This window comes from Panicum virgatum, chromosome 5K (assembly GCF_016808335.1).
Source record: "Panicum virgatum strain AP13 chromosome 5K, P.virgatum_v5, whole genome shotgun sequence".
NCBI classification, from domain to species: Eukaryota; Viridiplantae; Streptophyta; class Magnoliopsida; order Poales; family Poaceae; genus Panicum; species Panicum virgatum.
In genome coordinates this window covers 15,616,076-15,639,665 of record NC_053140.1, presented here as the reverse complement: position 1 = coordinate 15,639,665, position 23,590 = coordinate 15,616,076, and the positions used below count along the sequence as shown (strand labels likewise).

At 49.4% G+C, this 23,590-nt stretch overlaps 1 protein-coding gene and 1 long non-coding RNA gene across 2 annotated transcripts; both read right to left on the bottom strand.

Annotated features, from left to right (window-relative positions):
- Positions 1 to 13,766: 13,766 nt before the first annotated feature.
- LOC120710557 lies at positions 13,767 to 15,616 on the bottom strand. The gene is made up of 5 exons (XR_005689932.1): positions 15,271 to 15,616; positions 15,008 to 15,188; positions 14,789 to 14,940; positions 14,469 to 14,718; positions 13,767 to 14,322 (listed from the first exon to the last, which is right to left on the bottom strand). It is a non-coding gene; the product is annotated as an uncharacterized LOC120710557 (long non-coding RNA).
- A 3,872-nt stretch (positions 15,617 to 19,488) lies between these two features.
- Positions 19,489 to 23,590, bottom strand: LOC120706607 (protoporphyrinogen oxidase, chloroplastic). Its single transcript, XM_039991286.1, has 9 exons — positions 23,201 to 23,590; positions 22,907 to 23,092; positions 22,729 to 22,813; positions 22,490 to 22,637; positions 22,334 to 22,414; positions 21,830 to 22,001; positions 20,879 to 21,038; positions 20,629 to 20,732; positions 19,489 to 20,109 (listed from the first exon to the last, which is right to left on the bottom strand). The coding sequence occupies exons 1-9, from the start codon at positions 23,573 to 23,575 to the stop codon at positions 19,810 to 19,812; spliced, it is 1,611 nt and encodes a 536-aa protein (XP_039847220.1). The 5' UTR covers positions 23,576 to 23,590; the 3' UTR covers positions 19,489 to 19,809.

Here is a 23,590-nt window from a genome sequence, read left to right as displayed (position 1 = left end):
TATATAGCGGGCGATGAGAGCTGAGTGGCTGACAAATAAAAGCCAAAGGCCTGAGCTAAAAAAAAAAAGTGGGCAGCATAGGAGATAGAGAGAGGGTGGTGGTGCTTATGTTTAACTTCTTTTTGTATATGCCTTCTGTTAAAAAAATACAAATGGTTTGCTTTTGTATGTGATGGTGTGTAAGCAAGTGGTTAGCTGATCGAACTACGCGTGAGGGAGCGACACACACGTAGGATTCTTTTTCTCATTTTACATGAGCCCCATTCCATTTCGGGCTAAACGATGCCTCGCTTTACGCCTCTCTTAGCAAAGCCAAAACCACCGTACCCAGATTCCATCGCCCACACACATATACATATATATACTTAATTGACGACACGCTGAAGCGATTAGCAGACGACACATGAGTTAGCTCTAGCTGCTAATCGCTTATTAATCAAAAGCTTGAGAAATTAGAGAATGATATCGTGCGCCCTCCGGCGTCTCCACGACAGCGGACGTGTTGGGTTGGTACGGGGTGCACTCGAGCGCGCGCGCCGGCCACCACCACCCAAATCTCCGGTGAGCCCCCCATCATCATCGTCGTCGTCGTCCCCGACACCAACACCAACACCCACACGCACCGATCGGCCAGGCCACCGGGCAATCATGTGTCCTGGATCCTGACACGCACAATCATGGGTGCACGCTCGAGCAGTCGCCCGCGTATGATCAATGCGTGATGCCATCAGCCTGCTGCTCGATCGATCGCCGCGCGCGGGCGTTGCTGTACCTGTACGTGCGTGGCGTGGGTGGCCCGCCCGGCACGCGAGTTATTGCCGGAGGCCGGCCCGGCATGGCGTGCAGTAGAGACCAAGCTAGGTAGCCATGGCCGATCGGTCGATCGATGGCCCCGGCCGCAGTAGTCGTAGATAGCCGGCCAGGGCCAGCCACTCGCTCGTACGCGGGCGTGCGGTGGCGGCTGCGGCGGCGGCGACGTCAACGCACGGGCAAGGGGGTACGTGCACGCGCGCGCCGGTCATAGAGACGGGGACCGAATCCACCGGCCGGGGCCCCGCGGCGCGGCTCGATTTTGACACCCGCGCGAGGCCTGCCGCGGCGCGGGGCTACAGCCCGGGGACACGTCCCCGCCCGCCGAAAGCGACCGCCGGCTGCGCCCCAGCTCGTGCATGTCCGTCCCGCGCCCCGCGCCGGAGACTGGCCGCGGAACGAAGTCACGAACGGACGCGTCGCGTCGCGCGCGGCCGGCGAGCGGCACCACCACCACCCGCCGCGCGCGCTCTGTTTGTCCGGGGCTCGCACCGACCGGTCGTTTTCGGCCGGGGCACGGGCGCCCCGCCCGTGCCCGTGCCCGTGCCCGTGCCCGTGCCCGTGCCCCGATCGATCTGGAACTGCGATCAGACGACCGGCCGTTTGCCGGACCAGGGCGGGCACGTCGCCGCGACGGGACGGGGGGCGGCGCCTTCCCCGACAGGTCAGGCAGGGTCGCCTTTCGCGCGCCACGGATTGAGCCGGGACGGGGGGGTGGTCGTTTTCCCGTCGAATCCAATTTGCCCAGACGACGGCGACGCGCCAGCTTTACTTTTTTTTTCTTTTCTTTTCTTTTTGGCTCGTTCACTGCCGTCGTCTGTCTAGTTGGCCTGTTTCAGACGATGGGGAGTGATCAGGAGAGTGGCGTCGGTTAGCCGACGAGCGTTGCCGGTGGACTTTGCGGTGCGGGATTCGCGCAGCATCGGAGCTAGGCAGCTAGCGACGAGACCTTGCTCGCCATCAACTTCTGCAGGATCATAACTCCAAGCCGATAGCTAGTCTGTCCACTCCTTGCGTTCCAGCTTCTTTCCGATTGTTGATTTGCCATATCCTGTAAGAAAACATATAATCCGTTTCTCCAATACAACTTTTTTTAAGCTAGATATAAATCTTAGTTTCTTGAGTTGTCATATGCTCGTTCTATTTCATACAATTTAGAAGAGTAAATTTTACTGGCGATCCTTGAACTTATTAAACTTGACATAAGTGCTTGTCCTGATCCTTATACTCTCAAAAAGCATATAATGATTAATTTTTTTGAGGATTGTTTGAAACTTTGTGGATACAATGTTTGATGATTTTTAGAATTTTTATTTTAACACATTTATTTAATAGTTGATTTTATTTTAGAGATTAAAAAGGATGTTAAACCATTTATCCTTTGATTATTTGGAGATTTTGGTATTTCGCATTCAATTTATGATAACTATCCATAATTTTTGGATCCACTTTGAGTGGGAACCTAACTTCATTTGAAGTCCATACAAATTTGAAACATTTCTCAAAAAAAATCTATATATATATATATATATATATATATATATATATATTAGAAGCATATAGACCTAGATGAGAGTGTAGGGCAAGTTTATGGACCAGGATAAGAGCGTGGAATAAGTTTAAGAGCTGTAATGCGGTTTGAAAGTATTGGGACAGGGACGAGAACTCGAGACAAGTTTAATGACCGAGATGATAACATGGGATAAGTTTAAGGATTATTATATGTATTTCGAGAAAACCAAGACTGGGATGGTAATTCGGGACAAGTTTGAGGACTGGAGTTGGAGTTTACTCAATTTAGAAAATGGAAGCGTAGAGTATGCTGATGCTGAAGAGAATAATTAATACAGTAACGGAAGGAATTCTAAAGCTAATAGTTAAGGAGAACCGGGTACACATTTGGAACGTGGAAAATTAGTTGGAATCTACATTTTTTTCATAATAACAAGGGCATAACCTCGAGTAATATCTTACCTTTCCTTCTGGCTCATGAGGTTTTTCTTCTGAATAACTGTTCATGCCATCAACTAACCCATCAGTTTCAGTTTCTCAACGAAATAAACATGGTATTAGTTTTCAAAAGGATACATTTCGTATGCTACTACTTTTCTTTTACTGATAGCGTTGTCTATTCTCTTCTTATTTTTTATTCTTGTGAAAGAAATCTGAACTGAAAAGCAGGTATTAAGAATAAATAATTTTAGAAGCACTAGACTTTTACTTTTCCCCCCAACAAAAGCCATGTTGATCTGATGCCCAACCAAAAGTAACCGCACACGATTGCCGCCCAAGTCCCAAGTGGTGTTTGCACACGTAAATTCTCCCAATCGATCGACCAGACATTCAACTGTCAAGTCAAGTGCGGCAGTTATAGCGACGCCCCGTTTCTGGGTGAGAAAGGACGAAACGTTCCTGAGAAGGGAGGGGACACAGGAGAGACACCACTCCTTCCCCTACGCTTTGTGGCCAAGCTTCGTTCCAACCATTCCCCCCCCCCCCCCCCCCCCCCCCCCCCTCCCGCTAGCTTCTGCCGTAGACGCACTCCTCCATCCTGACGCACACGGCAGGGGAGAGAACAGAAAAAGGCTCCGTCACCCCCCTCGTTGCTAGCCCTTTTATTGGCACGTCTGTTCCTCTTCTGCGCCCGGCATGATGAAAATCCCAGACACCCTGCTGCCTCCTGCAGGCAGGATGATGGTGACCAGCATGCAGCACAGCTGCACCAGTGTGCAGTGTACTACTAGCAGTTGGTGTGGTGGTGTTATTGCATTTGTAGTGCACTGTTCGTCAAAGGTGATGCAGTATAGATGGGCAGATTGCTGATATTTAAAGGGTGCCCTTTTTTTTTGAGCAGGGAAACATGCACTCCCATTATACACCGTCTCCATGCTGATCGCCGGAGACCAGATCAGATACAAAGTCTGGTGCCTGACTCAAAAACTCATATGAGCCAGGAAGTACAATATTCGCACCATATACAGCAAGTTTGTCTGCCACTTTGTGACAGGTCCTAGGACAAACAGAGATCATATAAAAAGAAAAATCATTGATCAAAAGATCTCTAATCTGCCTAAATAAAGATCCATTTGCACTACGATCAAGCTCCTTTGTAGTTAGTGCTTTGCCCAGATTAGCTGCATCCGTTTCCAGGATAATACGCGACATGCCAAGTTGAGCTGCCCTCTGCACGGCATGCAGTGCGGCAAGAGCTTCAGCTTGAAAGACATCGAAAACACGAATTATGCTCCCAGCTCCACCATCCAAGAAATCTCCTTCACTATTTCGCGCTACATAACCCCAGCCACCACTCCTCATTTTGGGATCAAAGGAAGCATCAATATTCAGTTTATAATAGTCAGCAGGGGGAGCTTTCCACTTCATTTGTGTCTTCTGCTTCTCTTGTTTTTGTTGGCTGTCAAGCTTCTTGAACTCCATCAAGAAGTACGTAACTGAGCTACATACCTCCCCAGGACTTGCCATTTTATCTTCTGCATTGATATTTAAAGGGTGCCCTACCGGTGGAGTATGGACGCAATAATAACTGCTGGAATAAAAAGGACTTGCCTTTCAACTTGCTATGAGTTGTAATTAGGTTCGTGGTAAAGGGTTTTAATTTTTTTTAAAAAAATCGAGCTCTAATCTTATACAATTTCGAGTTAAAAATATATAAAGAGTCAAGTTGGATTGTGAAGAAATCATTAGAGTTATGATCCTGTATGCATGTAACAGGTTGTGGTTTCCACCAGATATGTTCTCAATATATATATATATATATATATATATATTTGAAGCTTTTAGATGCCGCTCTCACTTACAAACAATCAATTGGAGCTGAAATTTCTAGTGGACGGAGCGTTCCAACTCCCAAACAAACAAACCCTTAGTTGCTGTGCCATCCATCCCCCGATGGATGAAAGGAAAAGTAGAAACTAATAGTGGAAATAATGACCCGAATTCGATGAAAAGAAGACTCATCTAATCTTGGTGGCGGCGCATGCATGCACCTTCCTTCAGCTGAGCAGAGCTAAAAGAACGCGCGGCTCATCGTCAGTCCTAGCTAGACCAAGCAGGCATCAACCCTTTGGCTCTACCAAGGCCTCCTCGCTCGTGGCTTTCAATCTGTCCGACGCTGCAAGCAACCGATCCCATCGAAGCGATGGCTGCGATGATTCGATCATCGAATCGATTTAATTTTTTTATTGCGCGTCACTAGTACTTGAGGGCGGCAGGCTTGTCGACCGGTGGATCGCTGAAGGAGACAAGGCGAAGCACAAAAGCAGCAGCCAGCTCGCCGCTTTTTGTGAGACGCAAGACTGCGAGGCGATCGAAGCCGCATACTGGACGCCGAGAACTCGAAAAGGGAGGCGCGCGCCGCTGCAGAGGCGTGCACGGGCTTTGCGCGGACAGGGGGCGCGCTGGCACCCGCCTTTGGCAGGCACCAGAGACAGAGCAGCTACATACGGTTGTCTCGCAGGCAGCCAGGTAGTCCCGACGATACTAGTTTAAAAGAAACTTTAGGACAAGCAAAGGCGATCGTACCAATGTTCTGAATTCACAACCTTACTCCTTTGAGGACAAAGAAATTAAAAGTGACCATCACGCTAGCATTAGCAATCTGAACTTGTTTCTTCTTTTGTCGAGGAAAGAGGGCAGCATGGACTGAAGCGATTGAAAGATCGAATCGCCGCCGATCGAATTAGCCGACGAAAATACGAGGTACGAAGCCCGTCTTTGGCTTTGGACCGCAACGTCCGGCACCGGATCGAGAATAGGTGCTCCTTGGCATGCAGGCAGCCAGGCACCGAATCCGTGTTTAGTTCCGTTGCAAATTTTTTTCAAAGAAATCTTATTAATTTAAAGTACTAAATGAAATCTATTTACATTTTTTTTTGCACAGATGGGTTGTAAATCGCGAGACGAATCTAATGATACTAATTAATTCATGACTAATTAATAATTAGCGGATGATTACTGTAGCATCACTGTTTCAAATCATGGCTTAAGTAGGCTCATTAGATTCGTCTCGCGATTTACAGTCCATCCATGTAAAAAAATTTATAAATAGATTTTATTTAGTACTCCATGTATATGTCAAAATATTCGATGTGACTTTTTTTTTTTGCGTTTACGGCATTTACCGCATCGGATCTAAACAGGCCCCGAGTCACTTTCGCTGTCACTCGCCAGCTAGCTTAGAGGTAGTAGACCAACTAGGCAATCTGCAAGCAAATCCCTAGCAACGTCGAGGCCCAGCACTCCAGCAGCAGCAGAGTAGACCGCCGGGTGGACACAGATTGACAGGGTGACGCCGGTTCGACCACCGCTTCCGTGTCCACGCGGGCGGGCGCATGACCATCATCTTCGTCGCCCGCTGATTCTGCCCTGCGTCCACCGGCGCTCAAATCAGCGGCCACGTCCGGACTGCTCTGCTCCAGTCCCCGGACGGACTGACTGAACATTCAGGTCAGCCGACTTGACACACCGGCCGCCGCGCTCTCCCTTTCAATTCCACAACGGCCGACTTTGGCCTTCTTTTGGTTTTTTTATGGGTTCGTTTGATTTTTTAAGTTTTTGTCACATCAAATATTTGAATGTCAATTCAAATGTTCATATGCCAATTTAATATAAATTTAATTGTATAACTTATAATTATGGCTCTAGATGAATCTATTAAGTATAATTAATGCACAATTAAAGAATGATTACTATAGCAATTAGTGGTCAAATTATGAACTAATTAGACTTAATAGATTTGTCTTGTGATTAAGTCACGACTTATGAAATTAATTTTGTATTAAGACTATGTTTAGTATTTCAAATTGATGTATAAACATGCGATGTGGCAGAATTTATGACTTAAATTGAAAAAAAAATCAAATTGAGTCTTTATTTTGCTCCTTCCCTGCTACTACTTGGATCTTCGCAAGCAACAAGCGATTCGTGTTGGTAAAATAAAGCGACTCGGCGCACAAGAGAACGTCAAGAGGCCGGATTTCTCCTGGGCTAGTAGCCTAGCAAGAAATTTTTGTGCCCTCCGTGTCCAGACGTGCCCACGGGCGCACGACACGCTAGCTAGACGCTACGCGTTCGCTTTTTTTTTTTTTTATGTGCGACGCGTGCGAGCTAGCTGGTGGTTCGGTCGCACACCTGATCGACCGACCACCTGAGCTGAGCAGGCGGCAAGGCCGTGCGTGTTTCACGTAACGCTGCCGGCTTTGGCCCCGGCCCTTTCTCGGAACTCCGACCCTTGGCTTGGCATTGGCGATGATGACTCGAAACATCGGCGGCAACCATGCATGCATGCATCGATCTTCTTCTTCGTCTCTCGTGGTAGTCGAAAGATGAGACATCAGGTGGTACGTGGTAGTACTGGTAACTAACTATCATCGCCTAGTGCTAGGATTACGTGCTTAATAATAAAAAAAATCAAAAGATGTTCATCTTTGTCGAAGCACCTAGGACGGACGCTGGGAGGAGTAAACTAAACACCGCAAAGCACCTGAGCAACAAACAACTCGATCGCCGTTAGCTTGTCGCACAAGGAATTATTTTTTTTAAAAAAAACAGGATCACTAATAATAATCTTTCAACTGATTAGGATACTTACTATATTGAGCTGGTGTGCATACTAGTCTCTGAATGTGTCTTCACTCTGCTGTTGATGCACTGGACCAGTAGCTTGACAATAAAATTAGACTAATCTCAGTGAAAGTGTCATCGACACAGCTACCAAAACAATAAACTAGATAATCGAGTCAGAGAAGTGTCATGGTGATGACACTCCTCTCACATTCTATGACACTCCCACTCCCCTCTCTTCATAATTAGGCTGCCATGTCAGCAAAATTAATACCCATGACACTTCCACTGAAATTAGCCTTATGCCTCCCCCAACGGCAGGAGGTATTGCTAGATTTAATAGTATTTTATAGATCAACAATGAAAAAAAACAGATCGCTAGCGAGGTGTGGATCGCTAGCGAAATCGCTGCTCTGTGTCTCTGCACATCACTCAGGCTGCCCGCAGCGGCATCTGTAAGCGATACGCAACGCAGCATCCAGTATGCGGATAGCGCAATTTTTGCTGCAGCGGGGGTCTGGAAAGCCCGCACTATTTTACCGCCGGCTCTTTCGCTCGGTATTCCCAGCGAAGTAGAGGGCGTGCTCTATCTTGAGCTGGCCCCACCTCAGCCTCCCGCCGCCGCTGCCCCCAGTTGCTTCGCGCCCTTGCTCGGAACAGGGCACTGCTCGCCGAAGAGGAGGAGCACGCGCCGCCGGAGGCCGCCGTCAGCCTTCTCCGCCCCGCCGCGCATTCACTCACCGCTCGCTGGCCACCTCCGCGCGGCCGCCGCGCGCTGGCGGGCCCCTCCGCGCGGCCGCCGCGCGCTGGCGGGCCCCTCCGCTGAGGGAGCAGGGGTGGCGCGCGCATGTCCGGGGCGTTGAAGGTGCCGCGCCGCTGCGAGGGCGCCGCCGGGGACGGGGCCACGCCGCCCGCGCCTCCGTCCCGCCGCTCCGGCCGCCGCGCCACGCCTCGTCCTCCTACCGCCCGGAGACTCGCGGAGCCGGGGCCGCGCTCCGGTCGCCCCGCCGCGATGCAGGCCTCGCCGAGGAAACCGAGATGGCCACCGCACTCATGGAGGCGGCGGTGGCCAGCGCCGCGGCCTCCGCGCCCACGCTCGCCGCTAGCAGAGCCGGGGAGCCGAACCGCGGGCCGTCGCTCGCCGCGAGCAGAGCCGGGGAGCAGGGCGAGAGGCAGGGGCACCAGCAAGGAGCCGCCGCGCTCCGCCCGCTCCTTCGTCCCACTGCGGAGAGGGCTCGCCGGGGCGCCTCCGCCCGCCAGCCCCTTGCACCCGGTCCGGTGCGGGCTAGCTCGGTCGTGCCGCGCCGCGCGGCCCCGCCACGCCGCAAGCTCGAGCAGTAGAGCAGCTCGCAGGGGAGGGGCCGCCGCTGCCCGGCCACGCCGCTGCAGCTCGGCCGTGAGGGAGCCCGGCGCGTGGGGGCGACGGCGTCGCCGCCCCGCCTCCGAGCCCCGCTGCGCTCCGTCATGGCCACCTCGCCACGCGCCGCCGCGATGGGAGAGCGAGGAGGGGGGCAGGGGCGGGCGCCATGGTCACCTCACCTCGCCTCTACCGGGAGATGGGGGAGGGAGGGAGATGGGGAAGGGAGGGCGCTGGGAGGAGGAGGATGCGACGAGCTCCGCCCGTCCCGCGCAGCCGGGGGCCGAGCCGAGCTCCGCCCGCGGCGTCGCCTGGGGCCGCGCCGAGCACGCCCCCGCCGCGCGGGCCGCCGCGCCGGGGAGGCCAGAGACCACCGCCACGCCCCGCGTGGGATCTGGCCGGCGCGGGCTCCTGCCGCGCGGAGAGGGGCGCGGAGTCGAGTGGGAGGGAGGGAGGAGAAGGGAGCAGGAGGGGGCGGCGCGCCGGCGGGAGGGCGCAGGAGAGGGGGCGGCGTACCGGTGGGGGGAGTAGGGGAGGAGAACGAGAGAGAGAGCGGGGAGGGAGAGAGGACGCCGACAGGGGTAAAAAAATATCTGACCTGTGGGCCCGTCTGCTGGTAGTTGGTATAGAGTGGAGATATAGAGAGTGAACGGGTGCAGCAAAACTGAATATAGAGAAGAGAATCTCGATGACCAGGCAGAAATATTCCTTTTAGAGAGTGAATTTGGAGAGTAACGAGTGCAGAGAGCCTCAAGGCACCTGCCAATCCAGCCCATGGTTCCTCTCTCCTACACATCTGCTATCGGAAACGACGAACCATTGGAGGAGTCCTTAGACCATCCCCAACCCTCCTAGTAGGACGGTGTCCATAGCATCAAAGAGGCTGTTGACAAACCCGGGACAGTGGGACTGCTCACGGGCAAAGAATATTCTAGAATAGAGAGTAGCACATGAATATGTCCTACCTCTTTTGTATCTACCCGAATAGGAGTAAAACTAGTCGACGTACTCGGGAGCTAGCCGAACTCCTCGGACTAGAATCCTAACAGAACTCGACTATGACTTTCCATGTAACCCGGTCCCCTCAAAATATATAAGGGCAGACAGAGACCCCTCCAAAACATCGAACAATACCAGAGGGAATACAAACCACCACACAAGACTTAGGGTATTACGCTCCGGCGGCCCGAACCTGTCTAAATCCTTGTATTCCTTGCACCATCGCGTTCTGATCTCGGCGAGTCACTACTCATAACCACTCTCCTCGGGATACCCCCTCAGAGAACCCGACGGTAAAACACCGACAGCTGGCGCCCACCGTGGGGCCTCTCGACGACAATCCAGTGCCCGAAAAAGGCACCTCCTTTCACGTCGGCTCCTGGATCTTCGTCGCCGATGGATCAGGCGGCTTCGAAAGCTGCTCAATCAATCAAGATCCCCCATAAGTTCCAGAAGTTGCAAAACGCCATGAATTCGACGAATTCATCGATCAACTCGAAGAAATCGGATTTTCGGACCTCAACAACAAAGCCCGGATTCAACCCGAATTCGATGCAATCAAAGCCAAAACACTCTCCGAATTGGAAGAGGACTTGGAAAAACTACTGGAAGATTCTAAGCAAGAAACTTCCACGAAGGGAAAGACCATACTTTCCAATTGCATCCGCGTCGCTGAACCAAGTCTTCGGGAGAAAAAGTCAAAGACTAGCTTCTAGAAAATTACTCGCAAAAAGAAGCAGTCGAGAAACACTTTTTCAAACATCGATGATATTGATGAAAAGATCGAGCACTGCCTCCAGAAAGCTGAAGACACGTTCAACATCAACACTTCTCTCGAAGAATTATCCAACCAGTGGACTTTCAACTCTGCAGAGCTGGAACAAGATCAAGCTTTCATCAAATATCTCGAAGAATTGGACGAAACAATTTCTGAAGACAAACTAGCTGAATGGTCACACGACATTGACCTATTCATGGAAGGACTAATTAGTCCCGACAAGCTTGAAGCTCTCTGGGAGCGGTCCAAAGCGAAGAAGTTGTGGGACGACTCGCACAAGTCACTGGATCAACATTTATCACAACCCCACCCCGCAGAAGACTCTGTGTCAATCGAAGACTACATGAGTCACTGGTGTAACATTGTTCAAACTCCAAATTCCCCTACCCCGCAAGAAGATCACCGCATGCCGCAGACGTGTTCTTCAGAAAAATGTGACAATTTGGACAGATACAACAAATTCATAAATGAACTATCAGTTTGAATCGAAGACGGATGCCCCCAGCGGACCACATCCCACACGACGAAGACCTTCTGTGACACACTCTCGGACTCCCTCCCCGAGTCAAGCAAGACAAGGAAACCTACTCGGTTTTGGTTCAAGACATTAAAAGAAACCGACTCGCGCCACAACCCGATTCGGACAAGAGGACCGAACCCGACAAGAAGTCGACTTTTACAATCACTATAAAAGGAGAATTGCAGTCCTCAAATCAAGAAGAGAGCCAGCAACTCTCAGAAGACGAAGAACTACCGTTCAAGCAAGGTCTCCCGCTCAAGGAAGACAACATCATTTCAAAAATTCGTGGCCATAATCACGAAATTTTTCATGGCTTTTCTTTCGGATCTCACAAACCGAAAAAGTGAATCTACAGCACTGGAAGACTTTGACTACGATGAATTCCTCTCTGAACCGGAGATAACTGAAGCAGCAGCAGCTAGCCACGAAAATCCTCCACCGGGAATCACAGTCACCGTCCATCTAGACGACAACCCGAAGATGATTCTCAAGGCACAGCATCATCAACAACTTGGCGACCCGTTCGACTACTCCAACAGTGACTTACACAATGTTATCAACATTGGCCGCAACGCAAAAACAGTCATCATCAACAAAAGGGAAGATCATGAGGAAGTCAAAGCCTACAGTCTGACATCTAATTACCGGATACCTGATATCTACGGGTACAATCCGCGAAAACGACGTCGCGACAAGGCTTCTCAACCAAAGCAGTCGACGATTGATTCTACTCACCAGAAAATCCATTCAAAATCCTTCCTGCATCCCAAAGGAAAGCACTCGAGTTTCCAATGCAGCACTCTTCGCAAAGCACTTGGAGCACCTCCAACTTCTGCCAACAAAGACAACAAAAAAGAGAGCCAACACGAGCAAAATCCTTTCCAATAAGGAATTAAGCATGCCACTTACTCAAACGAGTCATCTATTGGGCTTACCCCCGGTCTTACACCCAATAAAGACTAGAATGGGTTCGCCCGAGCTCTGACTCGAGTCATCTATTGGGCTTACCCCCGGTCTTACACCCAATAAAGGCTAGGATGGGTTCGCCCGAGCTCTGACTCAACCCCAAAATTATTCGCACTAGCAATCGAGTCATGTATTGGGCTTACCCCCAGTCTTACACCCAATAAAGGCTAGGATAGGTTCGCACGAGCTTTGACTCAGTTCACTACTCGTGTTGATAGAAGACAAATACTAAAATGAGTCATCTATTGGGCTTACCCCCGGTCTTACACCCAATAAAGGTTAGGATGGGTTCGCCCAAGCTCTGACTCAGTTCACCACTCGTGTTGGCAGAAGACAAATATTCAAGTCGATCCCTGGTCTTACACCCAATAAAAGCCAAGATGGATCCACTCGAGTAAGATTCCAATATAAAGAAATGGAGTGCTTCAAAATTGGATGAAAGAGAAGACTTCGTCGCCAGAGACATGAGCTCCCCCTTCTTAAGGTTGTTATTTCTTCAGGAGTCGTCACTCCATTAGTTACTTCGAATACCAACCTTTCTTTGTTTACTCAAGGTAAAAGGCACGGCGAATTGAGTAACTGGGGTTAAGGGACATGTGCCTTGCGGCCCTAGAGACAAGTTCTCTACCATCTTCAGGAGTAAAACCTAGAGACATGCGCTCCCCCTCTTCAGGGGTGGTTACTCCATCGGCTACCTCGAATACCAACCTTTCTTTGTTTACTCAAAGTCAAAGGCACGACGAATCGAGTAGTTGGGGCTAAGGGACACGAGCCTTACGGCCCGAGAGACAAGTTCTCTACATTCTCTCGTCCATGAGACGACGACTATTTCGACTACTTCGGTACTCGACCTTCGGAGGGACATGCTCCCCATATCCCAAGAGGATTCTCTCGTCCATGAGATGACGACCATTTCGACTACTTCGGTACTCGACCTTCGGAGGGACATGCTCCCCATATTCCAAGAGGATTCTCTTGTCCATGAGACGATGACCATTTCGACTACTTCGGTACTCGACCTTCGGAGGGACATGCTCCCTATATACCAAGAAGATTCTCTCGTCCATAAGACGATGACTATTCGACTACTTCGGTATTCAACCTTCGGAGGGACATGCTCCCCATATCCCAAGAGGATTCTCTTGTCCATGAGACGACGACCATTTCGACTACTTCAGTACTCGACCTTCGGAGAGACATGCTCCCCATATACCAAGAAGATTCTCTCGTCCATGAGACGACGACTTATTCGACTACTACGGTACTCGACCTATGGATGGGACAAGCTCCTTATCTACCAAAAATGAATTTTTTTCTCGTCCATAAGACAACAAATTATTCGACTACTTCAGTACTCGATCTCCGGATGGGACACGCTCCCTATCTCCCAAAAGGATTTCTTCGTCCATGAGACGACAATTGATCGACTACTTCGGTACTCGATCCTCAGATGGGACAAGTTCCCTATCTCTAAGAAGGACTTAGTCATCAATGAGGTGACAATTCATCGACTGCTACGCACTCAACTTCAAAAAAATACAAAACTTCTAAATTCCTAAAAGGAATTCCTCGTCCACAAGACGACAACTCGTCGAATACCACAGAACTCGACCTATGAAGAGCCCAAATCTTCATCTTCCAAGACGGAATTATCATCCACGAAAGCAGAGAATAATCGACTACTACAGTACTCGAACAATCTCACCTACTCGTCCACGAGACGACAAGCAAATCGACTACTACGGTACTCGAAGAAATGATTCAAGACAACCGATGACAAGCTTCATGAAAAGGCAACCAGCCAACCGACCGTCAAATAAAAGAAAAAAAGTACTATACATCAGAATGTTAAAAGTACTCAACTGGACTCACATCCACACAAAAGCCAAGATGATATTACAATAACCATTCAAGACTCTGGCACCGACTCCAAGCCGCTGATAACCTTATCAGCGATGGGTTTCATCTCCGCGACATACTCAGAGAACTGCTCCTCTGAGCAGCCAACGGCAACCCCATCACCAATAGTGGACAAGTTCACGGAAGGGATAAAGGATTTAACTAATCCTAAGGCATGGGCCAAGTACTCTCTAGAGGTGTCGGAGAAAAAGCTACTAAGTCGCTGAGGGGCTTCACGAAGATGCTCCAGCAGACTTTTCTCGGCAGCTCCAGCAGACTCCACCATGTCGACGGCTACTTTGTCCACCACCTCAAGATCAGCCAACTGCTGGGATAGCTCCCTGATCTGCTTCATATCGCTGATCATCTATTTATCAGCGCCAGCCTCGATCTTGGTCAGCTTCTCCACAGCATCTGCGTGACGATACATAATATTTTTTAGATCAGTCACCAGTTCATCCCTTTTCAATAATAAGCTTTTAAGCTCTGCCAAAGCAAGCAAAACATGAGTACAGAAGAAAACTACTCGAAGGACAAGCATCAAAGAAGGAGAAGAATACCCTTCTTCTCCTTGGCAGCAGCCTTGACCTTCTCTTGCAGCTTGGAGGCTTTATCTTTCAGAGCAGAATTATCCTGCTCCAAAGACTCCACCTGGGCCTCCAGAAGCCTGACCTTTTCCAACTGCTCCTGAGAAGACTTCTCAAGAGTAGCCATTTTCTCAAGCTGCAGTGCCTGATCAGATGCCAACTGGAGACCCTCTCCAGCATGCCGAAGGAACTCGGCCTGTTCCGCGACTTGCTTAGCCAGATTCTGTCAACAAAACAAAGTCAAGACAGAGTACTCGATAAACTCAACTACTCGAGTACAGAAAGACACTTACAACAAGGGCAGAATGGCAGCCCAGAATCCCCAAGGCGATGGCAATCGACTCCCCGACCGGCTTCTCCGCTTCTCGCTGCGGCGTCTCCAGCGGGACCAGATCAACATTGGCGGGAGCCGGGGGACCCTTCGGCCGGTCCTCGGTCTGCTTATCTGAAAAATTCAAAGACATTAGCAAAAGCTCGATGGAAAAACCAGTCGATCACATCAAGTCACTCACTAGTGCTAGCGGCTAGAGATTCTTGTTCGGCTCTCCGGAGACCAGGTTCTCCGCCGTGCCGGCAGCAGAATCAGCCACCCGATCCTCCCCCTTCAGCGGGCTGAGAGGCAAATGGGCAATATTCTTAAGGGAATCAAAAATTCCCTTCTCAGACTCATCAATCCCAAGAGCGTCTGGGTTGCTACAAAATAAAAGAAGTACTCAAAACCTCAGTACAAAAGCAAAGAAAGCAAAACAAGCAGCCGATCAATAGTTATACTCACTGGGAAGACTGCTTCAAAACAAATTTCTTCGATTTCACGAACTTCAGGACCACGCTTAGCCCTGAAGCGCTCTGCCCCTTAGCAGAACCACTCCTGCTAGATTCAGCCGGCGAGCGGGAGTCGTGATAGCAGGGCTCTCAACAGAGCCCACCGCCTGCCTCTTGGAAGGGGAAGGAGGCCTAAGAAGAAGAAAAAGCCATCAGAAGCGAACACAACACCTCAGAAAAGTACCAACCCGTACTCACCGGTCACTACTCCCAGCAGAAGCGGCGCTCCGCTTCCGAGTCCTTGTAGACTCGACTACCGGCTCATCCGCCGCCCCGTCCCGGACATCATACGCTGTCCGACTAGCCGACAGACCTGCAAAAAAGATACAACTATGATCAAATCGAAGATCCAACGGTTAATCTGAACCAAAATACAAGACAAAAGAAGTCAGATGCACACTTGAGTCAGTATGCGCCAAAGGCACATCTTCAAGCAGCGAAGGCCTACTCTGATAGTTTTCGGGATTAATCTGCACGAAAGACACCAGATCAACTCGACTACTTGACAAAAGTACTCAACTCAAACTACAATTTTCTACTCGAAGCAATACCTCCCAAGGACGGCTGCCAGCACTGAAAGTCCCAGCAATATTGGCCGTCCCAACCACGTTCTTCAGCAATCGCATCACCCGGACCTTCAGATCATCCTCAATAATCTTGGATCGGCTATAACGGGAAGGATCCTCCCCTCCCGTATACTGAAAGCCCAAATGGACCCACCGCTGCAGCGGCTGGATCCTCCGCATTGACCAATGCGCAATCATAGAAGCACCGCAAATCCGGTGATCCGCCTTCAGCTTCTTATATTCCTAGCATAAAACCACATTGCCTTCCAGTCGATGACTTTATCACTCAATTCGTAAGGGATGTACTTAGTCTTCCTCCCTTGACGAAACTGCAACCCGGCTTCCCCGACTACATCTACCTTAGATTCGTTGGGATGAGATTTCAGATGAAAGAAATACTAAAACAAATCGAAGTGGGGCTCAATCCCCAAGAAAGCCTCGCAAAGATGGACAAAGATAGAGATGTGAAGGATGGAATTAGGGGTCAAGTGATGCACTTGAACCCCCCAGTAGTGAAGGAGGCCACGGAAGAAATCAGAAATCGGAAAACCGAGGCCGCGAAGAACATGAGGAAGGAAAACAACAGATTCGTTTCTCCCCTCATGAGGAAAAGACTCCCCATCCGAACACTTCCAATGCATCACATTCCGGGGCTGAAGAAGATGACTCTCTACCAGATTCAAAAGATGGGAGTCGGTACACTTACTTGACTTCTATCCCTGGACTTCCCCTTCATCTCCGGCAGCATCGCTCGCCTTCCCCTTCACAGCAGACCTCTTCGGCACCATTAGAACGATTCTCTCTCACTTCACGCTCGGGGGCTAACGGTGGCTAGTTTCTCGCGGCACTCGGAGGCGAGAGAAGATGAGTTTTGCGGCGGCGGAGAAAGAAGAGAAAGCGTGCTAAACCTAGATTTACTCGAACTGTTAAATAAGCACACCCCGTGGCAGTACGGTAAATAACAAGAATTTCAAAGGTCTTGAACCAAGTTCTCAGAGTTATTTCAGCCAGCAACCCCGGGATTCACTCCAAAGGAAATCCGATTACAAGGATTACATCCCAATACAAGAAAATACCAAGATCTCAACGGTTTCACCACTCGAAACCATTCGATCTCAACTACAAAGAGAACAGTCCAAGGGCTGATACAAAGATACAAAGCTCGTTACTCCTAAAGGGGGGTAATTCAGATACATTCAGGGAGGAAAAGGCTTGTTGTAAGAAGATATGCATGATCAGGAACATCGCAAATCCTCTTCTTGCATATGTTCTTCTCCCTGATATGTTTTCCAACAAAACAATGCCATTTCTCCAGAAGCCACTAAAACCCAGAGAATGGCTACAACAGACCGCAAAGGCTTCTGATATGGCTTCCACCATCAGCCAGCCAGGTACAAGACGGCCAGAATAGATAAGCCTAGAGAAGCAAGGCCGGCAGCCTGGAGGATAGCAAGTGTTTTTGCTGCTCGCAAACACTCTTCTAGCATCTACAAGGATGAACTGAGTACTCTCATCAGGAGGTCTAGTACTTTCCAGCGAGGAACTCCACTCGAAACCCATGGCTACAACTGCAAGAATGAAGATTCAAGCGCAGCAGACCCTGCTTAAATAGAAGCAGCAGCAGAGCCGCAGCTCAACTCGTGACATCCAAAGACAGGGAGGCTCACGGGCAAAACAGAAAAGATTCCGCAGCAGTACCCGCCACGTGAACCCACGGGCAAACAGTACACCGCACTGTCACCTTTACAGAAGATTTGCTGCAACACTGATGATTTCAGAAAGATCACAAGAGGACGTAACACGATTCTCCTGGACCCTTAACCCCAAATCAAGGATTTGAATTCAAGGCTCGGGGCTGCGGAATATGTGTCATAAATGGCAACTTTTTTCGAACAAGTCTCAGACTTCAAACGAAGGATCGAAGAACCCAGAAGACTGAGCAAATCCTCAGCCTGACTCACCGAATCAAACTAAGGCTCGAGGGCTACTCCATATGGAGCGCGAGTACATCGCGCACCATATACCAAGACAGATTCGGGGTTTGATTCGGGGCTTGAGCACCTCATAGCCTCGATGCAGCCGAAGAAGCACTCGGAAGACTACACGAAGCACTCGATGAACTCCGAGGATGGACAACCTGCTCCAAAAGCACCCGAAGCGCTCGGCTACGCAGATAGAAGTCAAGAAGCTCTCGAAGTACCCGACGAACGTCTTCAGAAATGATTGATGCCTGCAGGACTCGACTACGAAGAGTCGGGGGCTTGTCAGACCTGAGACAGCGGGACTGCCCACGGGCACAGAATGTTTTAGAGTAGGGAGTAGCACATAGATATGCCATACCTCTTTTGTATCTACTCGAATAGGAGTAGAACTAGTCGACATACTCGGGAGCTAGCCGAACTCCTCGGACTAGGATCCTAACAGAACTCGACTAGGACTTTCCATGTAACCCGGCCCCCCAAGATATATAAGGGCGGACAGGGACCCCTCCAAAACATCGAACAATACCAGAGGGAATATAAACCACCACACATGACGTAGGGTATTACGCTCCGGCGGTCCGAACCTGTCTAAATCTTTGTGTTCCTTGCACTATCGCGTTCTGATCTCGGCGAGTCCCTACTCATAACCACTCTCCTCGGGATGCCCCTTGGAGGACCCTACCTCCCCGTGGGGGCTTCATCACAGTGAGTGCCTACATTTTGCATGCCGTGCAGGGCGCAGGCAGCACGCTGCCAGCCTTTCTTTGCTCGGTTGCTTCCTACGGCTAGGAAATTCAGCACTTGTATGCTGCAGAAACAGGCACCTTTGTGCTAAGCAAAAAGGCTAGAAAGTTCCATGACAGGCACGCTTGCACACACGCCAAGGGAGGTGCCGGGGCCGAAGCGCCGAGCCCTAATGATTGTGCCTGTCTGGCGCCGGTCGCCGGATCACCCGGCCTGGCCCCTCGCTCCGCGCCACGGTCTCTCTGCTCCTGCTCGTCGCCGGCAGGGCCAGACAGGATGCAGGAGACAGAGGAACAGGTTGCAGCCAAGGGTAGAAAGAAAAGGTAAGCGGGTTGGTGCTAGGGTAGAAATCGGCAGCCGGGCAGGGCTCCCTCATCCTCCGTGATCTGCCATGGTTTCGTGTGCCCCGAATCCCTCGTCAGCTGGCATTGTTGTTGCCTCGACAGCGTGCAAGCAGCCCAGGGTTTGGGGCTCTCGAGTACCAGGTGTGTTCACTTGTCATCCTGTGGGATTACATTACAAGCCACTAGTAATTCTCTAAGTGCTCAGATTTAGTGGCACATACAGGTGAGTATAATTATCCTTCTAGCTGAAGGTTCTGCATCCTGGGATCTTTGTTAGCTCTTTTAGTACTCGATTGTGATGAAGCTTCAGTATCAGTAGCACATATTTTCAAACGCTACAATCATACTATCATGTAATTTGTATGACTTGACGCGGCAGTGGGGATTTTAGAACGTACATCGATGCACTCCCATTCCAATACATTCCCAGATCACGTGGTAGCAATTAGTATTACTGCTAATAAAAAAAATATGGGAGATATTGCCAAGGATTCACATGTTTATTCGCAACCTTTTTTATGCTTCGCACAGAAGCTAAATAATCACCCAATCTCAGTTGACATTCTGTTTGCTCTTGCAAGATAGTATTTAGTTTTGCTGGAACTAGTGTTTACGGGAAAACGCTACACGAGACTGCATAGATCTCATTGACGAACGTCAAAATAAATAAGTTTAGTAGGATGGCTAATAGAACAATGTCCCACATCCCTACAATCTAACTAATTACTCACAAGAAAAAAAGGATCAGAAGTAGTACAATTTACGAAATAAGGTGGAAAAAAAATGCTCGTAAACTTTGTGTCGCTCCTGGTTTCATCTCACCTATGCAAAATAACGAGCAGCTCCACCTCTTTCATCACTTGTAGGCGTACTTGGTCAGGAAGTCAGATATTTGTGAGGCACTCTCATAGGCACCCTCCACGCATCGGCCCAGGGCGACTCCTGCTACATAGTTACCTCCGAGGAACAGCCCATCGTAGCCACCTCGGTCCAGGGCAGATTTTGCAGCCTCCAGAAGATCAAGATGTCCTACCAGGAACTGAGGTATGGCTTGTGGCCACACTCGGACACCGAGCACTAAAGGATTCACTGCTCTAGGGTTGATTAGCATTTTCCTGAGGTCACGGTCAACTGCTTCTACCAGCTCACTTTCACTCTGCAAATGAGATGGCATCATTAGAAATATGAGCTTTTTTATAATGATTGTAAAGTACCAATGGGTACTGGGTACTTTCAGGTACTTTTACCTTGGATTTTTTTAGTCGTTGATCAATGGAAAGTATTTATAAAAATTAAATTAAATTAGTATTCAGTCCCACTTTTTGGTACTTGGTCCCACATTTTGGAAGTACCATGTACTTTACCCTAGGTACTTCTGGGTACTTCCTACCTTCACCATCGTAGGATTTTATCATATGGATGGCTCCTATTTTTTTCAATCGTTGTAAAATTTCTCTAGAAATATAGCCAGTAAGAGGCAATTTAATAAAGACTAACGCCAGGACTAAATTGCATATATAACTGGTGGCTCAGATTTATCATGAACTTCTAATGCTGTTGGTGGTGAAAATTGTAGTCAATACTTACGTAGATTATTACATATTAAAGAACAATTTTCTTTTTACGGTAAATGTACCATAATCACAAAACAAAAGGCAATAAGTTCAACACTAACCTTGGAAACAATTCCTGTGTTTGTAGCGCCTCCTATGTAGTTTAGGAGTAACACCCTTCCAGCAGGAGCACGATTTGGAAAGAGAGATGAGCTGTATATTGTTCCTACAAAAGCATACGGCCACTATCTTGATTCATATCTTGGGATTTAACAAAGAAGACAAAATTTAACACCAGAATAAAAGCAAACCAGTAGGGAAAGATAATAATATGTGGATGCTGCGAGGTTAAGACTAAATTGCAAGAAATACCTAATGTCTCAACTCCTTGGCTTCGTGGATGCAACTGCCCAAATCCTTGGAGCTCCCCATCAATTAAGCATTCTTTCCTAATAGCTTCCTTTGGATATGAAATAGTTACAGCAGCAACTGGTGGATAATAGAATCTTGAAAGGGCATCTGCAGCATCACTCTGCGGAGGGCAAAGACAAGATTCAATGATCATATGATGATTTATGTCTACTTGTCAGTTGTCACACACTCACACAGATCCTCGCTAATAACATGTTGCTAATATAAATTTAAACTATATTGAACTGGATGAGGGCAGTCCAATATAAATAGTAGACACGGTGAAAGGAGAATCAAATTGCTGAAGCAGGAACCTATCAACAAGGCAGGTACAGGCCTACATCACCAACCCAACAAATTGTTAGTTATGCCCCATGATTAGGGTTGTCATGTTGGGGAACTTAGGTTCTGTTGTGCCACATATTCTCCTGTTCTCCCTTTTTTGTGAATAGCACCTACATAGTTGGAAATAGTTCGTCTTTTAACATGCAGAATGATGCAAATTGGTCGCTTGTGCACATTTTTTTAAAACATGGTATAAACTTAGGAACACAGAAACTCTACAATTTCAAACATTAGGCAATGCTCCAAGTCCAATTAGTTTGTCCAGAAAATCATCTTCAGTTCTGTCTAATCCAACCTCTGAAATTACTCATCACTACTAATAAGGAAAAAGATCATAAGCACCCACACCTGTCCAGACACATGATCCATTCAGCAGATAACAAGAATTATTCGGACGTCATTTGGCAATGGAGATGTTGATGACAGAAGGGCACATAGAATCAATTCTTCAAACAAGTGCAAACATTACCACTGACTGGTCATTTCCCAATTAAGTACGTTCAAGAGTATTGAGAAGCACAGTGCTCCAGTTTCTGGAAACGTGAAAATTGACAGTTTCCTACTTACTGAAAGTGGACGCAAGATGTCACTAGCAACATATGATGGAATCGTCATGACAACGCTTTTAGCCTGAACTGAAACAACCCCTTCAGGTGTTTCATACACCAATACATATCCCTTGCCATCTGACTTTGTAATGCTCGTGAGTTTCCAGGAAAGCTTGACTTTACTACCCAAGCTGCAAATGAAGGAAGTACAGAATAGAATGGAAGTGAGGACCAGCACAATAATTCCAGATCAGTGATCTAAATATTACACCTACTGATGGTTCGTGCCCAAGTTACAAGGAACGCGCAAGTTATTGAATGCCCATCTATAACCTATATTGTGGATATCAGCACAAAACAGGATGCGAAGGGTGAGCTTGCCTAATTGGTATCAACATTGTCTGAATAGTAGGTGCAGGTGCCTTAACCATCTAATTATATGATTAAGAGAACGATACCAATAAGGTGTCCAAAGGGATAACTGATTCAATATAAATAAATGCACAAAACTATAAGAACAAACCTGGATGTAATGGCATTTGGCAGCATGGCGAGACCCTTTCTGAAAGATGCAACTGTCTGCCCCTTTGGCTTTGGAAGGCGGCTAAAAGAGGTGAAAACAGATTAGAATGACAGAACAGCTGATTGATGGAACAAAAAAAAAGGATCAATTCCTTACGGATCCCTCGGTGGTTTAGGATTCTTGCCCCTCTCCTGAATTGTCTTGATGGTTCCACCAATGATACTACCTCCAGCCTCTTCCAGGCGCCACACCTTCCCAAATGCAGCTTTCATACTGAGCTTCGAAGGATCACCAGCATAGACACCTTAGGTTTGCATCGAAACTGTTCAGTTCTTATGGTAATCACTGCAAGGAGTAGACCAGAACAAAGAGCCATCACACACTGCAATAAGCACCTGAGCAGAAAGGCTCGATGAGGCGCTCAAAGACTTCAGCCCCGAGGTTGCGCCGAACGAACTCCTCCACAGACTCCTCGCGGCCCTGAAACCTTCGCCAGAAACGCTCAGCCCCGTTGGCAGTTTAGCAATCAAAATGCACAGAGATTTAAGAATGCAGCACGGGGAGAGCACGAACTGGAGGCGGCGGTCTGATGCCGAGGGCCCCAAGTCCAGCCCTGAGCTTGCCAGGGATGCTCATGAGATCGAAGAACGGGAGGTCGGCGGGCTTGGATGGCACGGGCCTCAGCTTCCCCTCCCACAGCACGAACCGCGGCGCGTTCGGGTCCCCAAACACCAAGTCGTCCTTGAGCCCGCTGTCCACCTGCGCGCGCGCACCCAACCCCAATCCATTCAGCATTTCACGTCTCCGCAGCGGGTCCGAGAAGAAGAAGAAGAAGCGGGTGGGGGTAGGCGCAAGCGAGGACCGTACGGCCATGGTGAGGACGGGGTCGGAGGGCTGGAAGCTGTTGGGCCCCTCCTCCCAGAGGTACCCTTCCTCGGGGCGCTCGACGGTGGTGATGTTGCCGCCGGGGCGGGCGCGGGCCTCCGTGACGAGCACGTCCCCGACGCCGTGCTTCGTGGCCAGCGCCTGCGCGGTGCAGAGGCCGCTGATGCCGCCGCCCACCACGACGCAGTCCGCGGACACCCGCGCGCCCGCGGAGGCCGGCGCCTCGGCCGCGCCGCCCGCCACCGCGGCGCAGCGCACGATGGCGCCGCGGCTGCGGCGCCGCGCGCGGCCGCGGGGCCCGCTGAGTGGAGGCACGCCAGCGGACGCGGCGGTGGCCATGGCGGCGGCGGGGACCATTTCCGGCGTCGTGGC